The sequence below is a fragment of the Chrysochloris asiatica genome, unplaced genomic scaffold (assembly GCF_000296735.1).
Source record: "Chrysochloris asiatica unplaced genomic scaffold, ChrAsi1.0 scaffold00143, whole genome shotgun sequence".
NCBI classification, from domain to species: domain Eukaryota; kingdom Metazoa; phylum Chordata; class Mammalia; order Afrosoricida; family Chrysochloridae; genus Chrysochloris; species Chrysochloris asiatica.
The window spans coordinates 6,182,781-6,205,289 of record NW_006408661.1 but is presented as its reverse complement, the minus strand read 5'-3'; the positions used below and the strand labels follow the sequence as shown (position 1 = coordinate 6,205,289).

The 22,509-nt window shown below is 35.4% G+C and overlaps 1 protein-coding gene across 1 annotated transcript in view; it reads right to left on the bottom strand.

Moving 5' to 3' along the window:
* Nucleotides 1-2,530: 2,530 nt before the first annotated feature.
* TRIM36 (tripartite motif containing 36) overlaps nucleotides 2,531-22,509 on the bottom strand; it is an 80,155-nt gene continuing 60,176 nt past the window's right edge. Inside the window, exons 5-10 of the mRNA XM_006870536.1 lie at nucleotides 16,127-16,222; nucleotides 12,519-12,772; nucleotides 12,160-12,284; nucleotides 8,361-8,654; nucleotides 5,917-6,214; nucleotides 2,531-3,077 (exon numbers count right to left, since the gene is read on the bottom strand). Of these exons, the coding sequence (XP_006870598.1) occupies nucleotides 2,723-3,077; nucleotides 5,917-6,214; nucleotides 8,361-8,654; nucleotides 12,160-12,284; nucleotides 12,519-12,772; nucleotides 16,127-16,222 (1,422 nt within the window). The 3' untranslated portion in view covers nucleotides 2,531-2,722. The remainder of the gene's footprint in view (nucleotides 3,078-5,916; nucleotides 6,215-8,360; nucleotides 8,655-12,159; nucleotides 12,285-12,518; nucleotides 12,773-16,126; nucleotides 16,223-22,509) is intronic.

Below are 22,509 nucleotides of genomic sequence, written 5' to 3'. Positions count from 1 at the left end.
TGAGAGAATTACCAAAATATGACACAGGCACAAAATGAGCAAACGCTGTTGGAAAAATGATGCCAATAAAATTTGTTTAACATAAAGCTTCAATTTGTTAAAAAACAAAAACAAAACAAAAAACCCCCACAGTATCTTGAAGCATAGTATCTTGAAAACAAAAATGAGTTATGCCTGTAAATGAATGGGACTGCATAAAAACATTTATATTCATCAAAAGACTTTACCAATGAATGCTTACCATGGAATGGTCAATCATTCAAAATCAAAAAGGCAACATTTTCCTAAGGAAATGCTGAGAAGGGATGGGAAGATGGAGGGAATGGAAATAGGAACCACAGGAAGGAAGCAGGACAACTGTTGTTGTATGGAGGAGATTACAGTCATTGAGAAGAAAAAAAAAAAAAAAAACATGATTTGTTGAATGTAAAACTGATGATCCTATCTGTAAACCTTCACTCAATTCACAATAAGGTTTTTTTTGGCAATTTAAAATAAAAAGAGATTACCACAAAAGTAAAAAGACTAGCTACTGAGTGAGAAAATATCTTTGAAAACTGTATATTCGACAAGGACCTAATAATAAAAATTTACATAAAAGTTCAACAACTTACCAATGAAAAGACAAATAACCCGATCATAAAATGGGCAGAAGATTTGAATAGACACTTTACCAGAGGATGCTCAAATGGTCAGCACACATGTGAAAAGATACTCAGCATCATGAGCTATCAGAGAGAAAGAAATCAACCACAACAAGATCCCATTTCACTTCTGCCCAGGTAGTATAGTGCATTACGAGCTGGTCTGCTAAACACAAGGTCAGTTGTTCAAATCTACTAGTTACTCTGTGGGAGAAAGACGAAGCTTTCTGCTCCTGTAAAGATTTATAGCCTCAGAAACCCTGTACAGGGTCACTAGTTGTTTGGCTGCTAACTGAAAAATAAGCAGTTCAAATCCACCAGCTGTTCCATGGGAGAAAGATGAGGCTGTCTGCTCCCATAAATATTTAGTCTTGGAAAATTTATACAGAGTCACTATTAGTCGGAGGTAGTGGGTTTGGAAGATGGCTAAGAGAAAAACAAAAAACACACAGAAAATAACAAATGTTGGTGAGGATGTGAGAGAAACCGAAACCCTTATCTACTGATGTTGGGAATGCAAAATGGTACAACAGTTGTGGAAAACAGTGTATCGGTTCTTCAAAACACTAAAAATAGAATTACCATATGACTGTGATTCCACTCCTAAGGTATACACATATAAGACTGGAGAACAGTTTCAAAAAGAGACTTGTACACCAATGTTCATTACAGTACTATTAATGATTGCCAAAATGGTGAAAACAACCTAAATGTCAATCAACAGATGGATAGATTTTTTTTTTTTAAGGTACATATATACAGTGGAATACTACTTAGACAGTAGAAGAAATGAAATCTTGATTTTTGCCGAGAGAAATAAGTCAATCAAAAAAGGGACAAATATGACTTCAATCATATAAAATACAAGAAAAGGCAAAGGTATAGACACCAAAGTTTATTAGTAGTTACGGGTGAGAGGCAGTGGGAAAAAGAGGGTTAATGACGATGGGAAATTGCAACAATAAAGGTTAGAGTTGCATAGCTGATTATTGTAACTGCTGTAACAAGTTGAATTGGCTAAAATTATATGATAGATATAACAATAACAAAAAAGGTAGCTTCTGAGGCTGCTTATGTAGACCACCCAAACCCCTCATAGAATTTAGTTCCTTTGTTTGGAGGCTTAGGGTCATGGTTTCATGGGACATCCCAGTTAACTGGCCCTAATAACGTTTCTTATTTCTGTTCTAACTCCTGATTTATTGTGCAGTGCCTGTTGCCTTTAGTGCTTGCAAGTGGCCATCCAAGGCACAACTGGTCTCTAGTCACCTGGAACAACACAGGAAGAATGAAAGCCAGGGAATAGGAGGAAGATATATGAAATGTGTGGCTAATTGTCTCCTTGGAAACTCTTTTGTCATGAGACCAGAAGAACTTGATGATGTCCAACTATCGTAACTGAACATTTTGATCAGATTCCATAGAAGAATCCTGATCAAAAGGGGGAGATGTAGAATAGACTCATGGACTCTAAGACTTCCTGGAGTAGTGGACAGTAGATGAATCCCTGAAACTATTGTCCTGAGATCTTTAAACCTAAAACCAAAACTATCCCCTGAAGTCATCTTAAAACCAAAAAATACTTTAACCAGTTTAAAAAAAAAAAAAAAAGTGTGTCTTGAGCATTATGCTCTTTTAAGAACTATATACACAGATCAAATTGACAACAGTAACTCAAAAGATTACATAGAAAGAGGCAGTGAGTTTATGTTAAAGTGAGAGGAACAGCTCAGAAAAGGAGAGTAAGAATGGTTGCTCAGTTCAAAGACTGTAATCATCAGTAAATTGTATATGCAGAAATTGTTGAATTGGTGTGTATATTGCTATGTATATTCTCAACATCAAAATAAATAAAACTGAGAAGAAATATAAAACAGCCTTCTTTACACCATTTGTTAAAGACAGAACAATGACACAGAAGAGACAAGACTATTTAGGTTTTCTGTGTTTTGAGAAAAAGCATACAAAAACCACGTGGCAACAGAATATTTAGATGATATATAATTAGTTACGAAGGTTAACACCAAGGCATTGTTTTGTTTACATTTCTCAACCCAAGTCTCATCAGATGTTTACAACTACATGTCTTCTTGATATTCCAGATACTTTGCTGTGATGGGTTCTTCAAGTTGGATTCCTCCACTGCCCATTAGTGCAAATGCTGGGTACATTGTATTTGAACAGTCCACTTGGCGCTCATATAGGCATTTCATGTGATCCATATCATAGAAACCTACTTTACCTTTATCACAGTCAAGGAAAATTCCTATACTTGTTGGCATGGGAAAGACTCTATTTTCAGGTTCATTAGAAGAAGTAGGTGACTTGGGTATAAAAAATTTTTTCATGCCTATAGTAACTAATGTAAAAGGTTGTGAAGAATCAAAACAGGCATCTTCACTTCCGCTGTCATGCCCGCTGTCTTGTTCATATCTAAAATGCAATAAACAAAGAAGAATCTTAGCTGTATCATCACCCATAAACTTTCAAGTGTATTATAGAACATTTTCATAAGACAACACATTATAAATAGAATAAATTTTACCCCAGAAAAAATTAAAATATAATCAATTAAAATCAGATGACACACTGCTGTTTAGAATTTTACTACTTTCTTAGCCCCAATGACTCTACTGCTCTGCCATGAAATACCACACACTTTTGCCTATATATATGCACAGGATAAAACTTTTTTAAATCATTAATTACTTTATTCTATTTAAAAAAATAAAGGCAAGGGAGAAGAGTGAAGGGGCTTACCAAAGATTAAGTATTTAAAAGGCATAATGATATGTAAGAAAATACAAAGGCAAAGAATTACCAGACTAAATAAAATAAATGGATACTGCAAAACAAGCATGCTGAATTCTCTCAAAAACATGATTTCCGGGTTTGGATTTCTATATCGAACTGTGATACAAAATATTATAACTTTTTTCTTTACTATAAAATGGTTGTTGCCTATATTTTTTATAAATGTTCCTTTCATTGTTTTCCATGGATATCTTGCTTGTCATATCTGTGATCATACTGAAACAATTATTTTAATCAGGTTTTGTTTTCACGTCTATTATTCTTCATGTTATACATTTTAGAACCAGTATTAATACCTGAAATTCTATCAAATGGATATGCCACTATTAACCATTTATTTCCCTGTTCTGGTTTTCATTATCATATTAACGCTTTGTGTAAAAAATGCTTTCTATAATTATGATCATTATTTGTGATATTTTTACAAATGGTCAAAAATTGTTTGTCCTGATAGTTCACTATAGCATAACTAAATGTATATACCCTCTTTAAAAATGGGAATTCCTAGGTGTAAAACATGTCAACCGTGATTCAATTTTGAAACTACTGATAGGCAAGTTTAAAGAAACTGTGTCCCATGGTAAAAGAAAAACTTGCTGTCATCAGATTTGAAATATGACAGGGGCACTTCACTATATATACACAGGTAAGTCAAGCAGTACTGTAACAAAATCATAGAAACTTTTATTAAACAAAAGTATCATGGGGTGAAGTTGTTATTTCTTGACATCTCCTTCATCTTGGTCTACTATTTCTGAAGGCTGTGCTCCCATATCTCTAATCCTTCTCTAAACAATTCTGTGCTCTTTGATTTATACCACACCAAAACAATAGTTTTGACACCCTTGAACAACTCATATCGTGTTCCTCTGAGTTCAGGGAACACACACAAAAATCTGCAGGCAAAAGAGCAGAGTTATAAGGGGGATAAAGTAAGGTTTCCAGTGGAATTTTCCTAGGACAACCCTTGCTGTGCCACCCTCAAAAAATTAACAATTGCATTGTCATAATAGAAAAAAATTCCTTAGTGCAACATCCCAAATCTTTTTCTCACCAATAATTTTTAATTTTCTTGAAACTTCTTCCTGGGATTGTCCTGAGTCCTTTAAGAAAATCTATCAAGATTACCTCTTTGCAACCCCAGTAACAATTAGCCAAACTTTCTGAGTCGACCTGTCTGCCTTGAATTGAACTGGCCCAGCAGATACCCTCAGAGCCGCTTTTTTTAATCGGACCTTGCTCTCTGGATTATATTGCTGAATCCAAGATTTGTTTCCAGTTATGATTTGTTTCCAGAAAATCACCTTCATCAGTTTCAATCTTGCTTACAAGAATGATGGAAAGATGAGCTTTTAAGCTAGCTGATTTCCCTATGCAATACTACTTGTACCCATCTAGGTGAAAACTTGTTGAGGCCAAACGTTCACTTCAAATTAAAAATGGCAAACCATGTGAGATCCTAGCTTCAGTGGCTACTGCATCAATGATAATTGTATGGTTTTATTCTACCAGTGTCTGGACTTCAGCAACAGTTTCTTCCTTCATCAAGGTTGACCATCTTTCCTCTCTTTTAGCTCATCTTTGAGATCTTTCTAACCTCCCTTCAAATGCTTGATCCATCTAGAAACTATTATTTTATGTGGGCAGTATTCCCGTAAATCTGCTGCAAAGCTTAAACTGGAAGATGTCCATTTGAGTTATTTTTAAATTTTAATATTAGGATTGAGCTCAAAAATTGCTTTTTCCATGGCAAAAAAAAAGTATCCTTTTATTTTTTTTGAAACCATTGGAATAAGACTAAGACAAGTGGTGTTACTGAGAAAACGTGTCTACAGCCACTCACTGATAGCAGAGCCATACTTCAGGCTGCTTTGTTTGGTATAAACCCATGCGTGTATGGATTGGAACCCTAGTAGCAATACTTTGTGACCTAGCCTCATATGGAGTAATCTTTACCTACATAATTTAACTGATAAGAAAGACCTTCAAAACGTAAAATTGCAAAGCTATATCATAATTAAGAGATATCTGAAACAGACTTAATTTATCATGGAACCAGAAATAAACTGCTAAATCTTATTATGCAGTGTGTGAATTTAAGACAACCTGACTCTATTTGCCAGCTGTATGGTAGCATAGTGGTTACAAATCGGGCTGTGAGCCGCAAGGTCAGCAGTTCGAAACTACCAGCTGTTCTGCGAGAGAACGATGGGGCTTTCTGCTCCCGTAAAGATTTCCAGCCTCGGAAACCCTGTACAGGGTTTGTTATGAGTCGGAACCAACTCCGCGGCACATAACAACAACAACAACAATAAGTATAGGCAAACCATATAAATCTAAGAAATGTAGGCTTTAAATGTGATAAATAACTCTAAGTCTATTTTCAGGCTTACCTTGCTAAACAAGAACATTTACTTTTAAGAGAATTATCAAGTTCAAGAACAATGGAAGAATCTACCTTGGACTAACTGCATCCCGGGGAGAGCGGAGCCATTCTTGTAGCTTATCACTGGAAGCAACTCCAGCTTTTACCAGGTATGAATATGGTTCCACACGGAAGGCCCAAAAATGTTTCCCTTTTGTAATTCCGACATCTCCGATGATGTAGTCTAAGCTTGTATAATAGCCCACTTGGACACGTTCCGCAGTAAGCAGAAGATTAAATCCAGCTCTACTCTCTACACGGTCTCTCTTCAAGTTCAGCAAGAGATGTTCATTATTATAGCCACATTTTTCATCAAAGAGAAAACTGAAAACTTTAAATAGAGTTTAAAATTAGTCTGAAAATCATTCAGGAGCATTGCTACAATTTAGGGCTAAATTTGATAGACTTTTTAGAAAACAGAAATTACTGAAAACATGAGAAAAATCCTTTAAAAATAAGGCATACCCTAGAAGCATATGACAAATTCAAATTCCACGTTAGAACTAACTTTCAGTAAATTTTCTATTCCCAAAAAAGCTTCAGAAATCTCAAAAATAGAAGAAAAATTTTGAGTGTATGAGAAAATTTCTGAGTGCAGTTCCTAGAATAGAGATAGTGAATCTATCCTATTTTATCAAATGTGCCAGGTGGTACTGTGGGTTAGCACTGGGCTGCTCACCACAAGGTTGGTGGTTCAAACCCACTAGCCACTCTTCAGGAGAAAGATGAAGCCATCTGCTCCCACAGTGATTGACCATCTTGAAAATCCTATACAGGGTCACTATGAGTTGGAATTGACTCATTGGCAGTGGGTTTTGTATTGTTTTTGTTTGGTACATACAATAAAGGAGTACACATTTTCTCAATTGTATGTTTTCATGAATATATTTACCTAAGTATTTTCAAATACCTATTTCAAAAGAAGTCAAATTTTTGGAAAACTTTACTATTTTAATATTTTATCAATCAATATGGCAGACACAAGAAACATGGTGTAGTGAAAAAAAGAAAAAAAAAATTAAAGGGCAGATTATAGGTTTAAATAAACCTAATTTTGAATCCCTGCTCAGAAATTTAACTAGAATTTGATGTAACCTTTAGTTTCCTCATCTATACAGTAAGGATATCAGCACCTCCAAAATCTCTATCAACTTGATTTATTAAACATAAAACTGGCTATTTGCAAGCTCACCATCTACCAATATGCAAAACTGTCACTCTTCCTGACAAAGTCTGTCATTCTGAAACAAATATTCGTGCTTCCTTATTAACAAAAGTATCCCTGTTTGCACAAAACATTTCTAGGATCACCCTATTCACAAGGATTCTCACAGAGAAAAGATTTCACTTTCCTTTCCTCCATCCGCCTCCACTGTGTTACAGAAAACAATAGCTACTTCCAGGTTTTCTTTTTCTTCCACTTTCATTAAGAGAAAAAAGCAGAAACATGAAATACTTGCAAATCTATCCTAAAATTCGCTACTGGACATTATTAAAATCCAAGGAAAATCATTTCAGCCTTATTTGCATTCTCTTTCTTTAAAGCTATAATATGCATGGAAAAACACACTGCTTCTCTATCATAGACAAAAGGGGAAGAAATGCAGAGCATAGAAAATATGAGTACACAAGTCACTAAAAATGGACAGGGACAATGCAGTCCAAGGAATCCAAAGAATCTTTAAGGCAGTGGCCAACAGGGCAAGGCATTTTCTTGCTAGCCAAATGAGTGCAACTTTGGTTCTAAAAGCTCCTTATCCACGGAGAAACAGTGTATTCAACTAAACAAGAAATCATTCTCATTCTATAAAAATCTACAGGCACTCTTCATGTAGCATTCAAATCACTGGAGCTTTCAGTGTGGTGAAAAGTTATTTACATAGTTCTAAAATGTACCTTCCATCCCTATGTACTAGAAAATCTAGGGAAGTCAAAATTAGGTTAAATCAAAAATATATTTCAGGCTGTTATACTTCTTGTTTCAGATATCTACCTAGATTTGTAAGTAATAGAAATGTCCATACGTTGATTAACATTTAAAACTTTTAAGGTAGTATTTATGCCATTTTTACTCCAAATTAATAATCTTTCTCATTCAGATTTCTCCCTTGCATGTTTTTCTATATCTGATGTCAGTCAAAATCCAACCCTTTTCTAAGCCTTTGTTGTTGTTGTTAAGTGTTTTTGAGTTGGCTCTGACTCACAGTGACCCTGCATAGGGATTCCAAGGAGAGGGTTTGAACCACCAACCTTGTGGTTAGCAGTCCAGCGTTTATTCTAAGGTGCTACACACCAGGATTCTTTCAATCATACTTGGAGAAATTAAAGTAGGTTTCAGTCCATTTCTAAATGCTGCTCCTTCCATAGTCTTTTAATAATGAGAGCTAGTTTCGGTGAAATTCTACATGGAGATGCTGACTATTTTATCAAGGTGTCTTCTAATGCCATGCTTTTTTTATTCCCAATATTCCCAATACCTGGAGCAGGAGGAGTATGAAGAATCAATTCTCTGCTGCAAGGGCTACAAATTGAACCCTTATATGCTCTCACTCTGAAGACATAGGAAGAATTACTTTCCAGATCGCAAACCACTTTACTTGTTCCACACACTTCGGTTTCATTCCATGACAACATTTCATCATCTCTGCTAATCTTCCGATATTCAAGAACATAGCTATCGGCTTTATCATTCTTTCCTGGATGGTGCCAATTTATCAAGGCGTTATTATAAACTTTGCTTTGTTCTTCATTGATCTCTGGCACATCTATGCCTAAAAGAATCATGAAACAGAAGGCAATATTAAAAGAAATAAAAGATAATATTTCAATATCTATATTTCTTCCTCTTATAAAAAGCATATTGACATACTTCATGATTTGTAAACTAAGAATTTTCTAAATTATAAACTATGTGTAAGAAAAAGGGTAAACAGTAAATTACTGTAAAAGGATGTATTTACATTTACAATAAAAAAGGAGAAAGAAGAATGTGAAAAAAGATTAAAATTAAGACTTAATTACAGCTTTACATAAGGAGCTCTGGTAGCATAGTGGTCACAAATTGGGCTGCTGCTAACTTTAGGGTTAGCAGTTCAAAACTATCAGCAATTCCGTGGAAGAAAGATAAGGCTTTCTGCTCTCATAAAGATTTATAGCCTCGGAAACTCTGTACAGGGTTGCTATGAGTCAGAACCAACTCCACGGCATATAACCACCACCACTACCACAGCTTTAAGCATAATAATTAATTCTAAAGCACTAGAAATTAACATTTTAAACTGTATACTCCATTTTTCAAGAAGCTCTGGTGGCATAATGGTTACGAGTTGGGCAGCACCTCAAGATCTGCAGTTCAAAAGTACCAGATATTCTGTGGAAGAAAGATGAAGCTTTCTACTCCTGTAAAGATTTACAGCCAAGGAAATCCTGATGAGGGTCACAATGAGTAGTAACCAACTCCAAAGCACACCACCACCAACCGCATTTTTTACCTACTGAGCAATAAACTTGTCTTGACATTTTTCATCTGTGACTTCCTATAAATATAAACTATTATTTTAATAAATGTTTAAACACCTAAGTTTTGAGGAATATATCAACTTTTTCAATGATGTAGCATACAATTTCCTTTCATATTTTCTTCTGAAAATTGCAAAGCAATTAATTTTTTTTTTCCTCCTTGTATAAACATGGTACAATTTTGCAGGAAAAATACATAATGCATTAAAATTTTTTAACCAAAAGATAATCACTATAAAAAAAGATTGATCCTGCCAATTTTTCTCAATGTTTAACACCATCAAGTACAGTCACTTGATGTCCATGATATATATGGTTTGTGAAATTGGATGTTATATGATGTGGACATTGTGCAAACATCAGTTTATATACAGGCAGTCGTCAGATAAGTGAGCTCCACACATAATCGTATCTTTAAATCAGATTTGTACATAAATATCAACAGTTAGGTACAGTTCATGTGTAACATCAACAAGTCAAATGTTTCTTAGCATATAATATTATACAGTACATTTTTCTATGCATTAAAAACATTAAAGAAGCACTTCTAGATATATTGAAACATCTTTAACATAATAATACAGCATCATTTTCATGTTCATCACAATAAAGTGTTATTAGAAACCATTGTATGTAACTCAAATGTTTACTATATCAGGCTATTGGGGGGGAGGATGACCACAGACATATATGTGTCAGACAAATGACTATATATGGATGTATCAGCATTTAATTGTCTATTTCTAAAAACACGTTTCTAACTTTTCACTAAAACATAATAAAATTTAAATACCCTTGATAAATCTTTGTATATATCCAAATTCTTTCAACAGAAAAAATTCCAATAAGCTTACCTGCTTTGGTCATATGGTATGAGCAATAAAAAAAGTCAAAAACGTAAAAGTTAAGTCACATACATCAAATCACAGAAAAAAGGCACGCTGTGATTGACTTAAGTGTATGAGTTAACTTTTACCTTTTTGACTTAACTGGTAGTTATGTTCTATATTCTATAAAGTCCTCATGAACAGTGAATACTGAACCAACCTTTTGTTGGGAAACTCAAATTTTTCAACATTTTGTGTATCTATGTCCATCATGTCCATGAATGACCACAAAAATGCACTTACTCATTTGGAGTTTACAACTAAATTTTAGTGAGTAGGCAAATTTAAAAATGCAGAATCCATAAATAATGAGGCTTGACTATATAAGTTATATATGTCTATTTATGGTGCATTTACACAATGGACTGTTAAGCAGCCATCAATTTAAAACTTAAAAAAAGGGGGGAAGGGGGAGTTAAAGAATCATATGTTTTTGTTAAGTGCTGTTAAGTTGATTCCAACTCAAAGCAACCTTGTATAGGGCTTCCCAGGAGCGGCTGGTGGGTTTGAACTGTCGGCCTTGCAGTTCAAATTGACCTTGCATGTTTATTCTGCAGCACCACACCAGGACTCCACAAAGTAATACCCTATTCTATATCTATTTTCTTTCTTTAAAGCATCAAAACAAATCAAAACAAAAAACATGATTCTGACTCAGCAACACTATAGGACTGAGTAGAATTGCTCCATAGGGTCCTGAAACTATAAATCTTTACAGGAGCAGAAAACCACATCTTTCCCAAGCAGACTGGCTGGTGGGTTTATATTGCCAACCCTGTGGTCAGCAGTCAAATATTTAACCTACTGCACCACAGGGCTTCTTCTTTGAAACATAGCTTACAAAAAAAGAGAAACATATGCAAATAAGAAAAAGTTAGAGGAACATCCACCAGCTAGAAGCTAGGGGACAACTTCATTTTCATTCTTTCTCATCAGTTTTACTGGTTCTTTGTTATTCATGAGCATAACCCAAGATGTTCTACCTGCAGCCTCACCTTTCCCCACAGGTACTAACAAATAAGCAAATATATATTTGAAAAACAAATCATACACACTCTTTGAAAACAGGAGTGTACTGCATATGAAATTGAATCAGTTGAAAGCGTTATCAAATTTCCATTTGGAAAAGCAAGGCAGACACTATGAACAAGGTAAGTATATATTTTAAAGGAGATTCAGGTATAGATTTTAAAAGAAAGGAAATCACCGTAGAGCTTCAGAATATTTTTTAGCCTATCATAAATAAGATAAATTATTTTGAGTTGATATATATTAATTATACCTTTCTAAGAGGTATGATTACTTGCTATCACTGGAAGAGAAATCTGAGGAAGATGAACCAGGTGAGAATGAAACGAAGAACTCCCACTAGACAGTAGTAAACTACAAACATTCTACAGTCCGTTTTAGCTTGAAGATTTCAGATTTAGGCTTCTGTTCTAGAGAAACTCACTTATAGTGCACAATGAAACACTGACAAAGATGTTCAACACAGCATTTCTTACACAGAAGAAAAATAAAGACAACTGTCTCTCCAGAGGAAAATGGGTTATTTATATTTTGAAATGCAGTTCGAATAATTTTAAACTAGAACTTCATGTATGAGAACACATATATCTTAAACTTAAGTGTTTGAAAAGGCAATTCTCAGTAAGAATTTATACAACATGACACCACTTGTGCAATATTTGAAAAAGTACAAATCAAGAGACTAGAATTTGGGGGGCATAACACACACAGTCGTCAAAACATAAATGGAATATGATTTCAGGAGATGATGGTTCTGAACAACAGAGATGTTGCTATAATGTCAAATTAAAGGAAATTTTTGCTTTTTTTCTACACAGTACACATTTAGTGTAAGACTTACCACTAGAGAAAAAGGACAATTCTCCAAGAAGTTCTGTTTGTTTAGACGTATTAACAACATAGTCTTCAAAAGAAGTCTGTGCTGCAGGTCTAAAACTCTTCAAAGATTCTGTAGCTTTCTGTATTCTGCAGACAGATTTTAATATGTTATATAAAAATGATTCTTTAAAGGCAAACCAGACTAAATATCTGCAGTGTGATTACAAAAACCTAACAGTTCATTCAACATTCAAGTGAAGAGTAAAAAAGGCACACGTCACATACACAGCATATGAACAACTCAGATCTAAAGTTACAATATGCAGCAGCATCTATTGACATTGCAAAAGAAATTTTGACGTTAAAAGTAAAAGAAAATACCTGAGGTGAAGTTGTTTTGCTGTCTGAACAAAGCAAGACTGATCCGTCTCCTTAAGCACTTCTTGAGCATATCCCACAAGCCCATTGTTCTCTAGTAACCCCTGATATTCTTCCATTTGAGTATGAAATTTGTCTAATCTTAGCTTCTTGGAAGCATCAATTGCTTTCAAAACAGATGATTTCCTGTCTTCTAGAATTTCAAAAAGCTTTTCAAAATGTGTAACTGCTTCTTCTTTAGCCCTCTCTCCATTACACTATTATAAAAACAAACAAAACATTACTTCATCTGCTAAACCAATGTATTTTTGAAAAGTCTACATAATTAAATTCAGTCTTCATGATGCCAAAACATCAGCTCATCTAAACAAACTCAGATATTCTTTTTCTTTTAATTGCCTGACTAAAAATTTCAGAATAATATCTTGACAGTGAATGTACTCAGACAAGGAATTTTATTAACTGTTGACTTGATTTGTAATTTTATAATTTTATACTTTACATAAGCTTTTCACCTCCAAAGTCCAGCAAGAGACAATTTACTCAATTAAATTTTTTAAAAAATCTTCAAATTACACACAAAAAATATGAAGCAGAAATTAACTGACTCAACCAAAGACAGGAAAATATAATTCCAAAATCTAAAATTCCCACCTAATTCAGAAAAAAAAATTCAAACTTTTTCAGCCTATCCCAGTTTTTTTCAAAAAACCATGAAACACATACACAAAAATGACATCATTTACTAAGATATGAAAACATTATTTTTCTTCAAATGTACATCATTTCATATAATTAATCCTGACTCAGCTGTGTGACTGTATGTAAACTATTTAATTCTATATGCCTCAGTTTTTCTTTTTTGAAAGCTGAGAATAAGAGAACTTCTTCACTTTAGGTTTTGCAAAAATTAAAGGTAATTATTTACATAAAATGTATACCATTATGTCATATACCAGCAGTAAATGTTGTTATTCTCACTATGTCATTGTTGTTGTAGTTGTTGCTAAGCGCCTTCAAGTCAGTTCTGACTCACAGCAACCCTGCATAGGGTTTCTCAGGAGTGACCAGTGAGTTTCAACCACTGTCCTTGCAGTAAGCACCACACCAAGACTCCATTAACACTATGCATGTAGCTATTTCTCTGTCATAAAATGATCTTAGCTGTAGTGCTTTATCAAACATTTTGGATGCCCATAAAATTAGAAACTTGGTTTTGAAAACAAGCCTAATGGAGCTTTCACAGGCAATTATAATAGACTCACGAGCAACAGTCAAGAGAACAAAGTCTTTAAGAACATTCTTAAAAGTTGAAAATACATAAAAGAAGTGCACTGTGCATTTTCCAATGGCTTATGGCCAACATTTATAATAAAAAGAAACTTTTTACAGATTTCTTTTGTTCCTTAAACCCAACACCCACATTTTAAAGCAGGAGGGGGTATCCTGTGGTGACATCCTGGGAGTAGTACAATGACATATCTAAACATTAAGCCATATCATTTTATGTTTAGGTAAAAATGAGATTTTTTTTTTTTTTCAGCTAAGTAAAATTATAGATTAAAAGACAGTGTCACAATCACTAGTAAAAGTCTAAGGTAGGAAAGTCTAGTGTGGAAAAGATTCTTACTGATAAACCTATTACATAAATGCAGTTTAGATCAAAGGAACAAAAAAGTTAAATAATTTCTCCAGTATCCCATGAATACATGATGCCCAAGTTCCTCAAAAAACAGGTACTAAACTTTCTTTATTTCAGGAAAGTAAAAGGCAAGATGACTGATAAAATCAGTAGTTTAAAGAAAAATTTTAAATGAAATTTGGCCTAAAATGAAAATGACCAACAATAAGTTCTAGGTGATAATTTGCTATATGTTAGGAGATTATACCAAACTGAGACAATTTGTCAATCAGACAAAAAAATGAAAACTAGAATCCCACTTTAAATTACAGGGAAAACAATTTCTCAAGGTGGTTAAGTATGATCTATAAAGATCAGAACCTCATCCTATTTTAGAAAAGCTTTTTTTTATTAATCCAGAAGTTACAGTTTCCTGAAATTACTGCCCTGAGATCATCTTTAACCCTGAACCATAAATCAAAAATATCCTCTGAAGTCTTCTTTACTCCAACAACGTCTACATCAACTAGTAATGAACATCTGCTATGAACTTTCTGCTTTTTAGAAAAACTTACTATATGGGATCAAACTGTCAACAGCAATTTGAGAAGGTTAGATGGGCAGCTTAGAGAGGAAATGGTTTATGTCAATAGGGGAGGAACAAAAGGAAAACAGGAGGGTGAGAAAACCTCTCTAATTTGAAGAATATAGTTCATGTCACTGTATGGCATATATAGATATTGTTGACTTGGTGTGTGTTTTACAGTGTGCATTTTAAACAATAAATAGAGAAATAACAGTGGACCAACCCTCATATTTTTATATTTAATAACAATTTTTAAAGTGATCATAAGTAATGGCTCTTAAGTTTGTTTCATATTGGAGAAACAGGCTTATGTCAGTGGCAATGAAGAATATTTGGAATTTTAAAGTAGCTCAGTCCTATCTACTTTTACCCTATTTTAAAAAGCTATCGTTTTTCCTAACTTATTTACTGAAATATAGTATGTCTATACAAAAGGTACATATAAGCAGAAAGAATTGCCAATCCAAACATTCCCATTTAACCAGCATTCAAATCAGATATAAAACATCTTTGTACTCTAGAAGTCACTCTCATAACCCTTCCAGCATTAACCCTCCCTCATTAAGACTATGATCCTGAATTCTAAATGCATACCTCAAAATTGCACATTTTTGACACTATGTTAAAAAAAAAAAATCACTGGTGATGCATGGTTAAATTACTCAACTGCTAACTGAACCCACTAGCCATTCCATGGAGAGAGATACGGCAGTCTGCTACCTTAACTATTACAGCACTAGGAACCCTATGATAGGGGCAGTTTCACTCTGTCCTGTATGGTCTCAATGGCAATCTGTTTGGTTTTCATTGTATAATGGACTCACATTGCATGTAATCCTTTGTGCATGGCATCATTCTTTCAATATTAATGTAAGATTAATCTCTGTTATTGCATTTAATTATATACAACGTTAATTCTCATTGCTATTTATATTCCACTGTTGAGCAGTTGGGTAGTTTCTAGTTTGTAGGTATTACAAATGATGCAGCTATGAACATTCTAAAGTATGTCTTTTGGAGTGTATACTTAGGAATATCTGAAATTTTAAACAAACCTGGTTCTGGTTACATTTATTTCAAAAACAGTCCACTAATGTTTTTAGATACACATAATAGTAGAAGCTATAATTTCCCATATATTACTATTTTTGATGATTTTTTAACTGCTATACACTAAGAATTATTCTTTCTTATCTGCTCCAATATATATTTAATCCTTATTACAGAACTAACCACATGACATATTTTTAACATTTGTTGCCATAATCCTAGAAAAACAGGGTTAAAATCTAACACAGGTCTGTACTTTCAGCCCACATAGTACCCACAATACAAGGCTTTATGAATGAATAAATACAGGGTTAGTGAATAAATGAAAAACAGAAAAACCAGCTTATCACTTACCTCTGTTTCTTTCATTAACAAATTTAGTTCAGAAATTTGACTCTTCACCTGGCTTTCCTTACCAATAAGGTAATCAATGTCTTTTGAGAGCTTTTCCTGTAGAAATATATTGGTAAACAAATGAGTAGAAATAGAAGTTTAAAAAAGGACTTGGAATTTTTTATTATTATTATTACACAACACTCATCCTCTTCTATTTTCTATGATGAATAGGCAGTAAATGCAACTACAACTATTATCAGTGTTGTTTGTTGTTGTTAAGTGCCATCTAGTTGGTTCTGACTCATAGCAACCCTGTATAGGGTTTCTGGGAAGCGGCTGGTGAGCATAAACTGCCGACCTTGCAGTTCAAATCTACTTTGCAGTCCAAGGCATTAGCTCACAGTGCCACAGCAGGACTCCTTTTGTCAGTGTTGTTGTAGGTGTTGATAAGTGCCACAGAGTTGGTTCCGACCCACAGAAACTCTGTATAGGGTTTTCCAAGAAGTGGCTGGTGCGCCACAACCGCCAACCTTATGGATCAAACGGCCTTTGTAGTCCAGTGCATTAACCCACAGCACCATACCTAAGGTAATTAGCTTCAGCGTACAGATCCAATAGCATACAGATCCTAAGGTATGGACTTCAGCATACAGATCCAATAGCATATGAAAGATTAGAAGCAGGCAGGGGAAAAAAAGAGTAATGTCTCATTATTTTTCCTAGCAAAAGCAGCAGTTCAAGTAGCATTGTTTTATATCAGATTTTATAATACATACACACACACAAATGGAAATAGTAACAAAAATTATTTCAAAATAATCTTCATGGAAAACTTCCTAATACATTCTATGAAGCAAGCATAACCCTCATACCAAAACAAGGAAAAGACGTCACTAAGAAAGAAAATTATAGACCAATCTCCCTCATGAATATAGATGTAAAAATTCTCAACAAAATCTTAGCCAACAGAATCCAACAATACATCAAAAAGATAATACATCATGATCAAGTGGGATTCATATCAGGGATGCAAGGATGGTTCAACATTAGAAAAATGATCAATGTAATCCACCATATAAATATGAAGGAAAAAAATAACCACATGATCATATTGATTGATGCAAAATAATCTTCATAGTGCATCCCAGCCTAGATGTTCATTTAACTGTTACACAATACATATCGATGCAAATACAAATTTATTAGTATAAAAAATTTCCTAAGGTTATGGAATAATTTGTTTAAAAGATAGTTAGGATAAGCACTGGGCAGCAAGGTCAGTGGTTCAAATTCACCAACCACTCCTTGAAAACCCTATACAGTGTTGCTATGAGTCAGAACTGACTGAACAGCACTTCACAACAACATCAGCATTTGAAAATTAGTGTAGATTAACAGAGAAATAGCATCACAGACCATAGTGAGATTCTTATCCCAGCCTTTCATAGAAAATAATAGCCAGAAATGAACCTGAAGCTTATTTTAGGGGGAAAAAAAAACAACAAAAATTATGACCTATCATGGGGTAAAAGTTATTAACTGACAAATGAATGCAGAATCTAAATAAGTATAAAAAATCCACATAACACTTTCAAAACTGTAGGCAAGCCGGAGAATCTGAGCATTTTAAACTCTCAGACATTGCTAATGTCCTGAAATAAAATGAGTGGGTAGGAAAAGAAGAAAGGCAGAAATCTTTTTTTTTTTAATTTAAAAAGTAAGCCTTCTACCTATATCATTTTTCTCTTTTTTACTGAGACCATGTAACAGGGTAAGAGGTTGTAAGCAAAAATGGACAGTTTTCTGAGAGGAACCGTATCTTTACTTCAGAAGAAAATTCAACATTCATACACAGTTTCCTCGACTCATTGATGAAACAGGGAAAATCACTGACAAAGATTGATTAACAAGATTTCTAAGGATGGGATAAAGAAAAAAATATATATAGAATACAAAAGCTTAGAAAGGACTCCTGGTGTGGTATTGTAGGATCAGCGCTGTATTATGAACTCCAAAGTCTGCAGTGCAAACCCAACAGCTGCTCCTTAGAAACCCTACATAGAGTCAGTATAAGTCGGAACTGACTCAACAACACTTAACAACATCGACAAGGGTAGAAAGTGATGTAAAATCTTGTCATGTTTTTACAAATGATATTTTACAAATGATAAAGCAAAGCTCATAGAATACAAATGTCAAATAGCCAGTAACTTAGGAACAAAAACCTATGAACTGTAATATTTGTTGCTGTTATTAAGTGCCGTCGAGTCGGTTCCAACCCATAGTGACCCTGAACAGGGTTTTCGAGGCTATAATCTTTACAGGAGCAGAAAGCCTTATCTTTCTCCCATGGAGCAGCTGGTAATTTCGAACTGCTGACCTTGCGGTTTGCAGCCCAATTCATAACCACTACGCTCCCAGAGCTTCAGTTTGTGGAATAATGGATGGCTAATGGATGGCTAAACTGTAATATTAGCCATCCATTATTCCACAGACTGACAGGCACGTCCTTCAGTCCCAGACAGATGACAATTCTTATAATTGTTCACATCAATGCTGGAACCAGAAGTATTAGATGCAGATATTCTTTTTACTTACAGCAGCAAAAAGTTACTGTTGTTGTTAGGTGTCATAGAGTCGGTATCAACTCATAGCGATCCTATGCACAACAGAATGAAACAATGACCAGTCTTGGGCCAACCTCACTACCGTTGCCATGCTTGACCCCATTGATGCTGCCATATTACCAATCCATCTTGCTGGGGTTGTCCTCTTTTTCTCTGACCCACCACCTTACCAAACATGATATCCTTCTCCAGCGACTGGTCCCTCCTGACAATATGTCCCAAGTATGACAGGCAAAGTTTGGCCATCCTGGCCTCCAAGGAGCACTCTAGCTGTACTTCTTTCAACACAGATCTATTGGTTCTTTTGGTAGCCCATGGCACTTTCAATATTCTCCTCCAACACCATAACTCAAAAGCATCAATTCTTTTACGGTCTTCCTTATTCACTGTCTAGGTTTCACATGCATATGAGGTTATTGAAAATACCATGGCTTGGGTCAGGCACACCTTAGTCCTCAAGTGCACATCTTTGCTCTTCAACATTTAAAAAAGGTCTTGTGCAGCAGATTTGCCTAAGGCAATACGTCGTTTGATTTCTTGACTGCTGCTTCCATGAGTGTTGATAGTTGATTCAAGAATAAAGTCCTTGACAATTTCAATCTTTTCTCTGTTAATAAGAATGTTGTTTATTAGTCCAGTGGTGAGGATTTTTGTTTTCTTTACATTGAGATGGAATCCATACTAAAGGCTGTGCTCTTTGACCTTCATCAGTACGTATTTTAAGTCCTCTTCACTTTCAGCAAGCAGATATGTATCATCTGCATATCACAGAGGTTGTTAATGAGTCTTCCTCTAATCCTGATGCCACATTTTTTTTCATATAACCCAGTTTCTTGGATTACTTGCTCAGCATACAGGTTGAATAAGTATGGTGAAAGAATACAACCCTGTCACAAACCTTTCTTCATTTTAAGCCATTCAGTGTTCCCGTGTTCTGTCCAAACAACTGCCTCTTGGTCCATGTACAGATTCCTCATGAGCACAATTAGTGTTCAGGAATACTCATACTTCTCAATGTTGTCCATAGCTTGTCATGATCCACACAATTGAAAGGTTTTGCACAGTCAATAAAGCATAGATAAACATCTTTCTGGTATTGTTTGCTTTCAGCCAAGACCCATCGGATATCAGCAATGATATCCCTTACTTTAGCCATCTAAAATTGAAGTAAGGCTAAATGCTAAAACAGCTTAAATTAGAAGTGCAAAATTGACTAAGGTAAGTGAAGAGTCTGGCAAGAAAGAAGCAGACCCCTAAACAGACTGATTAATGCAGTGGCAGCAGCAATAAGCTCAAATAACAATTATGAGGATGGTGAGGGACCAGGCATTGATTCATTCTGTTGTGCATAGGATCGCTATGAGTCAGAACTGACTCCATGACATCTAAAAACAACAAGGTGATTGTTAAGACAGCTTAAAGTATAAGTACAAAATATACTAAGATAAGAGGTAAGAACCAGGGAAAGACACAAGACAGAATTCAGAAACATACTCTAAGAGCACCAAGGTTCACTCTCAATGAGTTAGAATACTGAAGACAAAGTCTACAGGCAATGAAAGCCTTTATTTGAATCAGCACCAGCTCCCTTGGTCTCCTCAGACCAAAGCAGATCAGTTATAACTAAGAATCACTTATGTACATTTGTTCATTGTTGTTCTTAAGTGCCTCTGAGTTGGTTCTGACACACAGTGACCATGTATAGGGTTTCCAAGAAGCGGTGGATTTGAACCACCAACCTTGTAGATGCCCAGTGCTTATCCCTACAGTACGACACCATGAAAGGCCTACAAAAAAGCATATGTTCCAATGGCTCTGTGATACAGGATTTGAAGCATAATCGGAATGGGGAAAAGAAGGGAAATATAGTTAAGGTGATTGTATTATGGGCATTGGGTTTCTCTTGACTACTATTGTAAAATAGGCACTTGAGTGGGACAGAAAGGAATATCAGAAACATGATTATAGAAAGCTTGTAATCTCGTCTTCAGCCTATAACTGATTGGAATACCTAAAAAAAGGTTCTGTCCAGTGAATAGGCTTTGTAGTGTATAGGACCTTAGGTGGACTCCTGAGCCCCATCCATAACCTTTTGAGGTGGGACATTCCCACTTGAAAGGACATGCAGATTAACCCAGAGCAGCTAGAGGAACAGAAGATACTTCTTAAATGACCAACAGAAAATGAAAAAAAAAACAAAAACAAAAAACACAGCAGACTGTTTAGCTATTACAAGAACAAGTAAGCTTGATGGGAACCAACAAGGCATGCTATCAAATCCCTTCAGGACAAACTTCTTCCAGGACTGAAACTCATAAGGAATACCTGAGCAAGTTTGTAAGCTTGATAGTCTACTTGGTGAGTGGAAGCTGGGAGAAGGCAGTAATGAAAACATGGATTGAATTTGACCATGCTCCATCAACTCCTGTTGACCTCGAGATGAGAAAGAGAAGAGGAATGACTGGTTGGTCCAAAGTTTGGGGAGACTTGGGAACTACTGAGCCTATGGACACTGATCTAGCCACTAGGGGCTAGAGCTGAGAGTGAAGAGTCCAGCTGATATAAAGTGGGGGGAGGTGCACAACAAAGCCCAGACTTGCAGATAGTACCCATTTGATATAGCTTGGATGGCTTGACGAAAAAGAACTTGACAAATGAAAGATAAGACATTTGCTACAGGAAACAAGTGTAAATTGCTACAGTTTGATAACTTGACCTTTACTTATGGAGGTAGTAGCTCAAAATACCAAAAGAGAGGGAAGGAGTCTTCACATGAAGGATCAAGCCTATCCCCTCAGAACACAGGGTGGATAGCGACAGGCAGCTGACACAGTGACTACCTAAAATGGAGGGGCTTTATAGTGTTGGAGAAGAATATTGAAAGTACCACGGGCTGCCAAAAGAAACAATAGATCTGTTTTGAAGGAAGTGCAGCCAGAGTGCTCCTTAGAGGCCAAGATGGCCAAACTTCATTTCTCATACTTTGGACATATTGTCAGTAGGGACCAGTCGCTGGAGAAGGATATTATGTTTGGTAAGATGGAGGGTCAGAGAAAAAGAGGACGACCCCAATAAGATGGATTAACCAAGTGGTAGCATCAATGGACTCAAGTGTGGCAACAGTAGTGAGGTTGGCCCAGGATCGGGCAGTGTTTCATTCTACTGTGCATAAGGTCACTGTGGGTTGGTACCAACTCGATGGCACCTAACAACAACAACAAAGGCATGAAGTAGCTGACTTATGAGCTTCAGAGTGTGCAGGGGAAGGTAGACTCCCCACTGAATAGTTTTCATCTTATCTAGATGAGTGTGGTCAAAGGAAATGGAGATAGGATTCTTTTGATTCAATAGTAACTGTTATCATGACCAACTGCGATTGTCACAAATTTAAAGGTAGAAGTTGTGTAACAAAAAGGTTGGAGTAGTTAATCTTACATTCCAGGAACAGAGGACCCAAGGACCATCACTAGGGGAAGAGCATGAGTGGAACGTGGGATCCTAACCAGAGAATCGGTGACAACACAGACACAAGCAGGGGTGATGGCATGGAGAGATAAGAGCAGCTGAAGACTCTAGACTCATGGAAAGAGAAAGGATGTGTGCTGGTGACCAGGAGGCTGGCTTGCAAAATGTGCCCCTTAGATTTTTAAATGATTATATATTTCTGAGTGTTTTTTGTGTACACCAGAAAAAAAAAAAAAAGTGTGAATAGAGTCAAATACTATTAACTGATGGCACATGGAGGTTATTGTAATCATTCCAAGTGAAACAAAA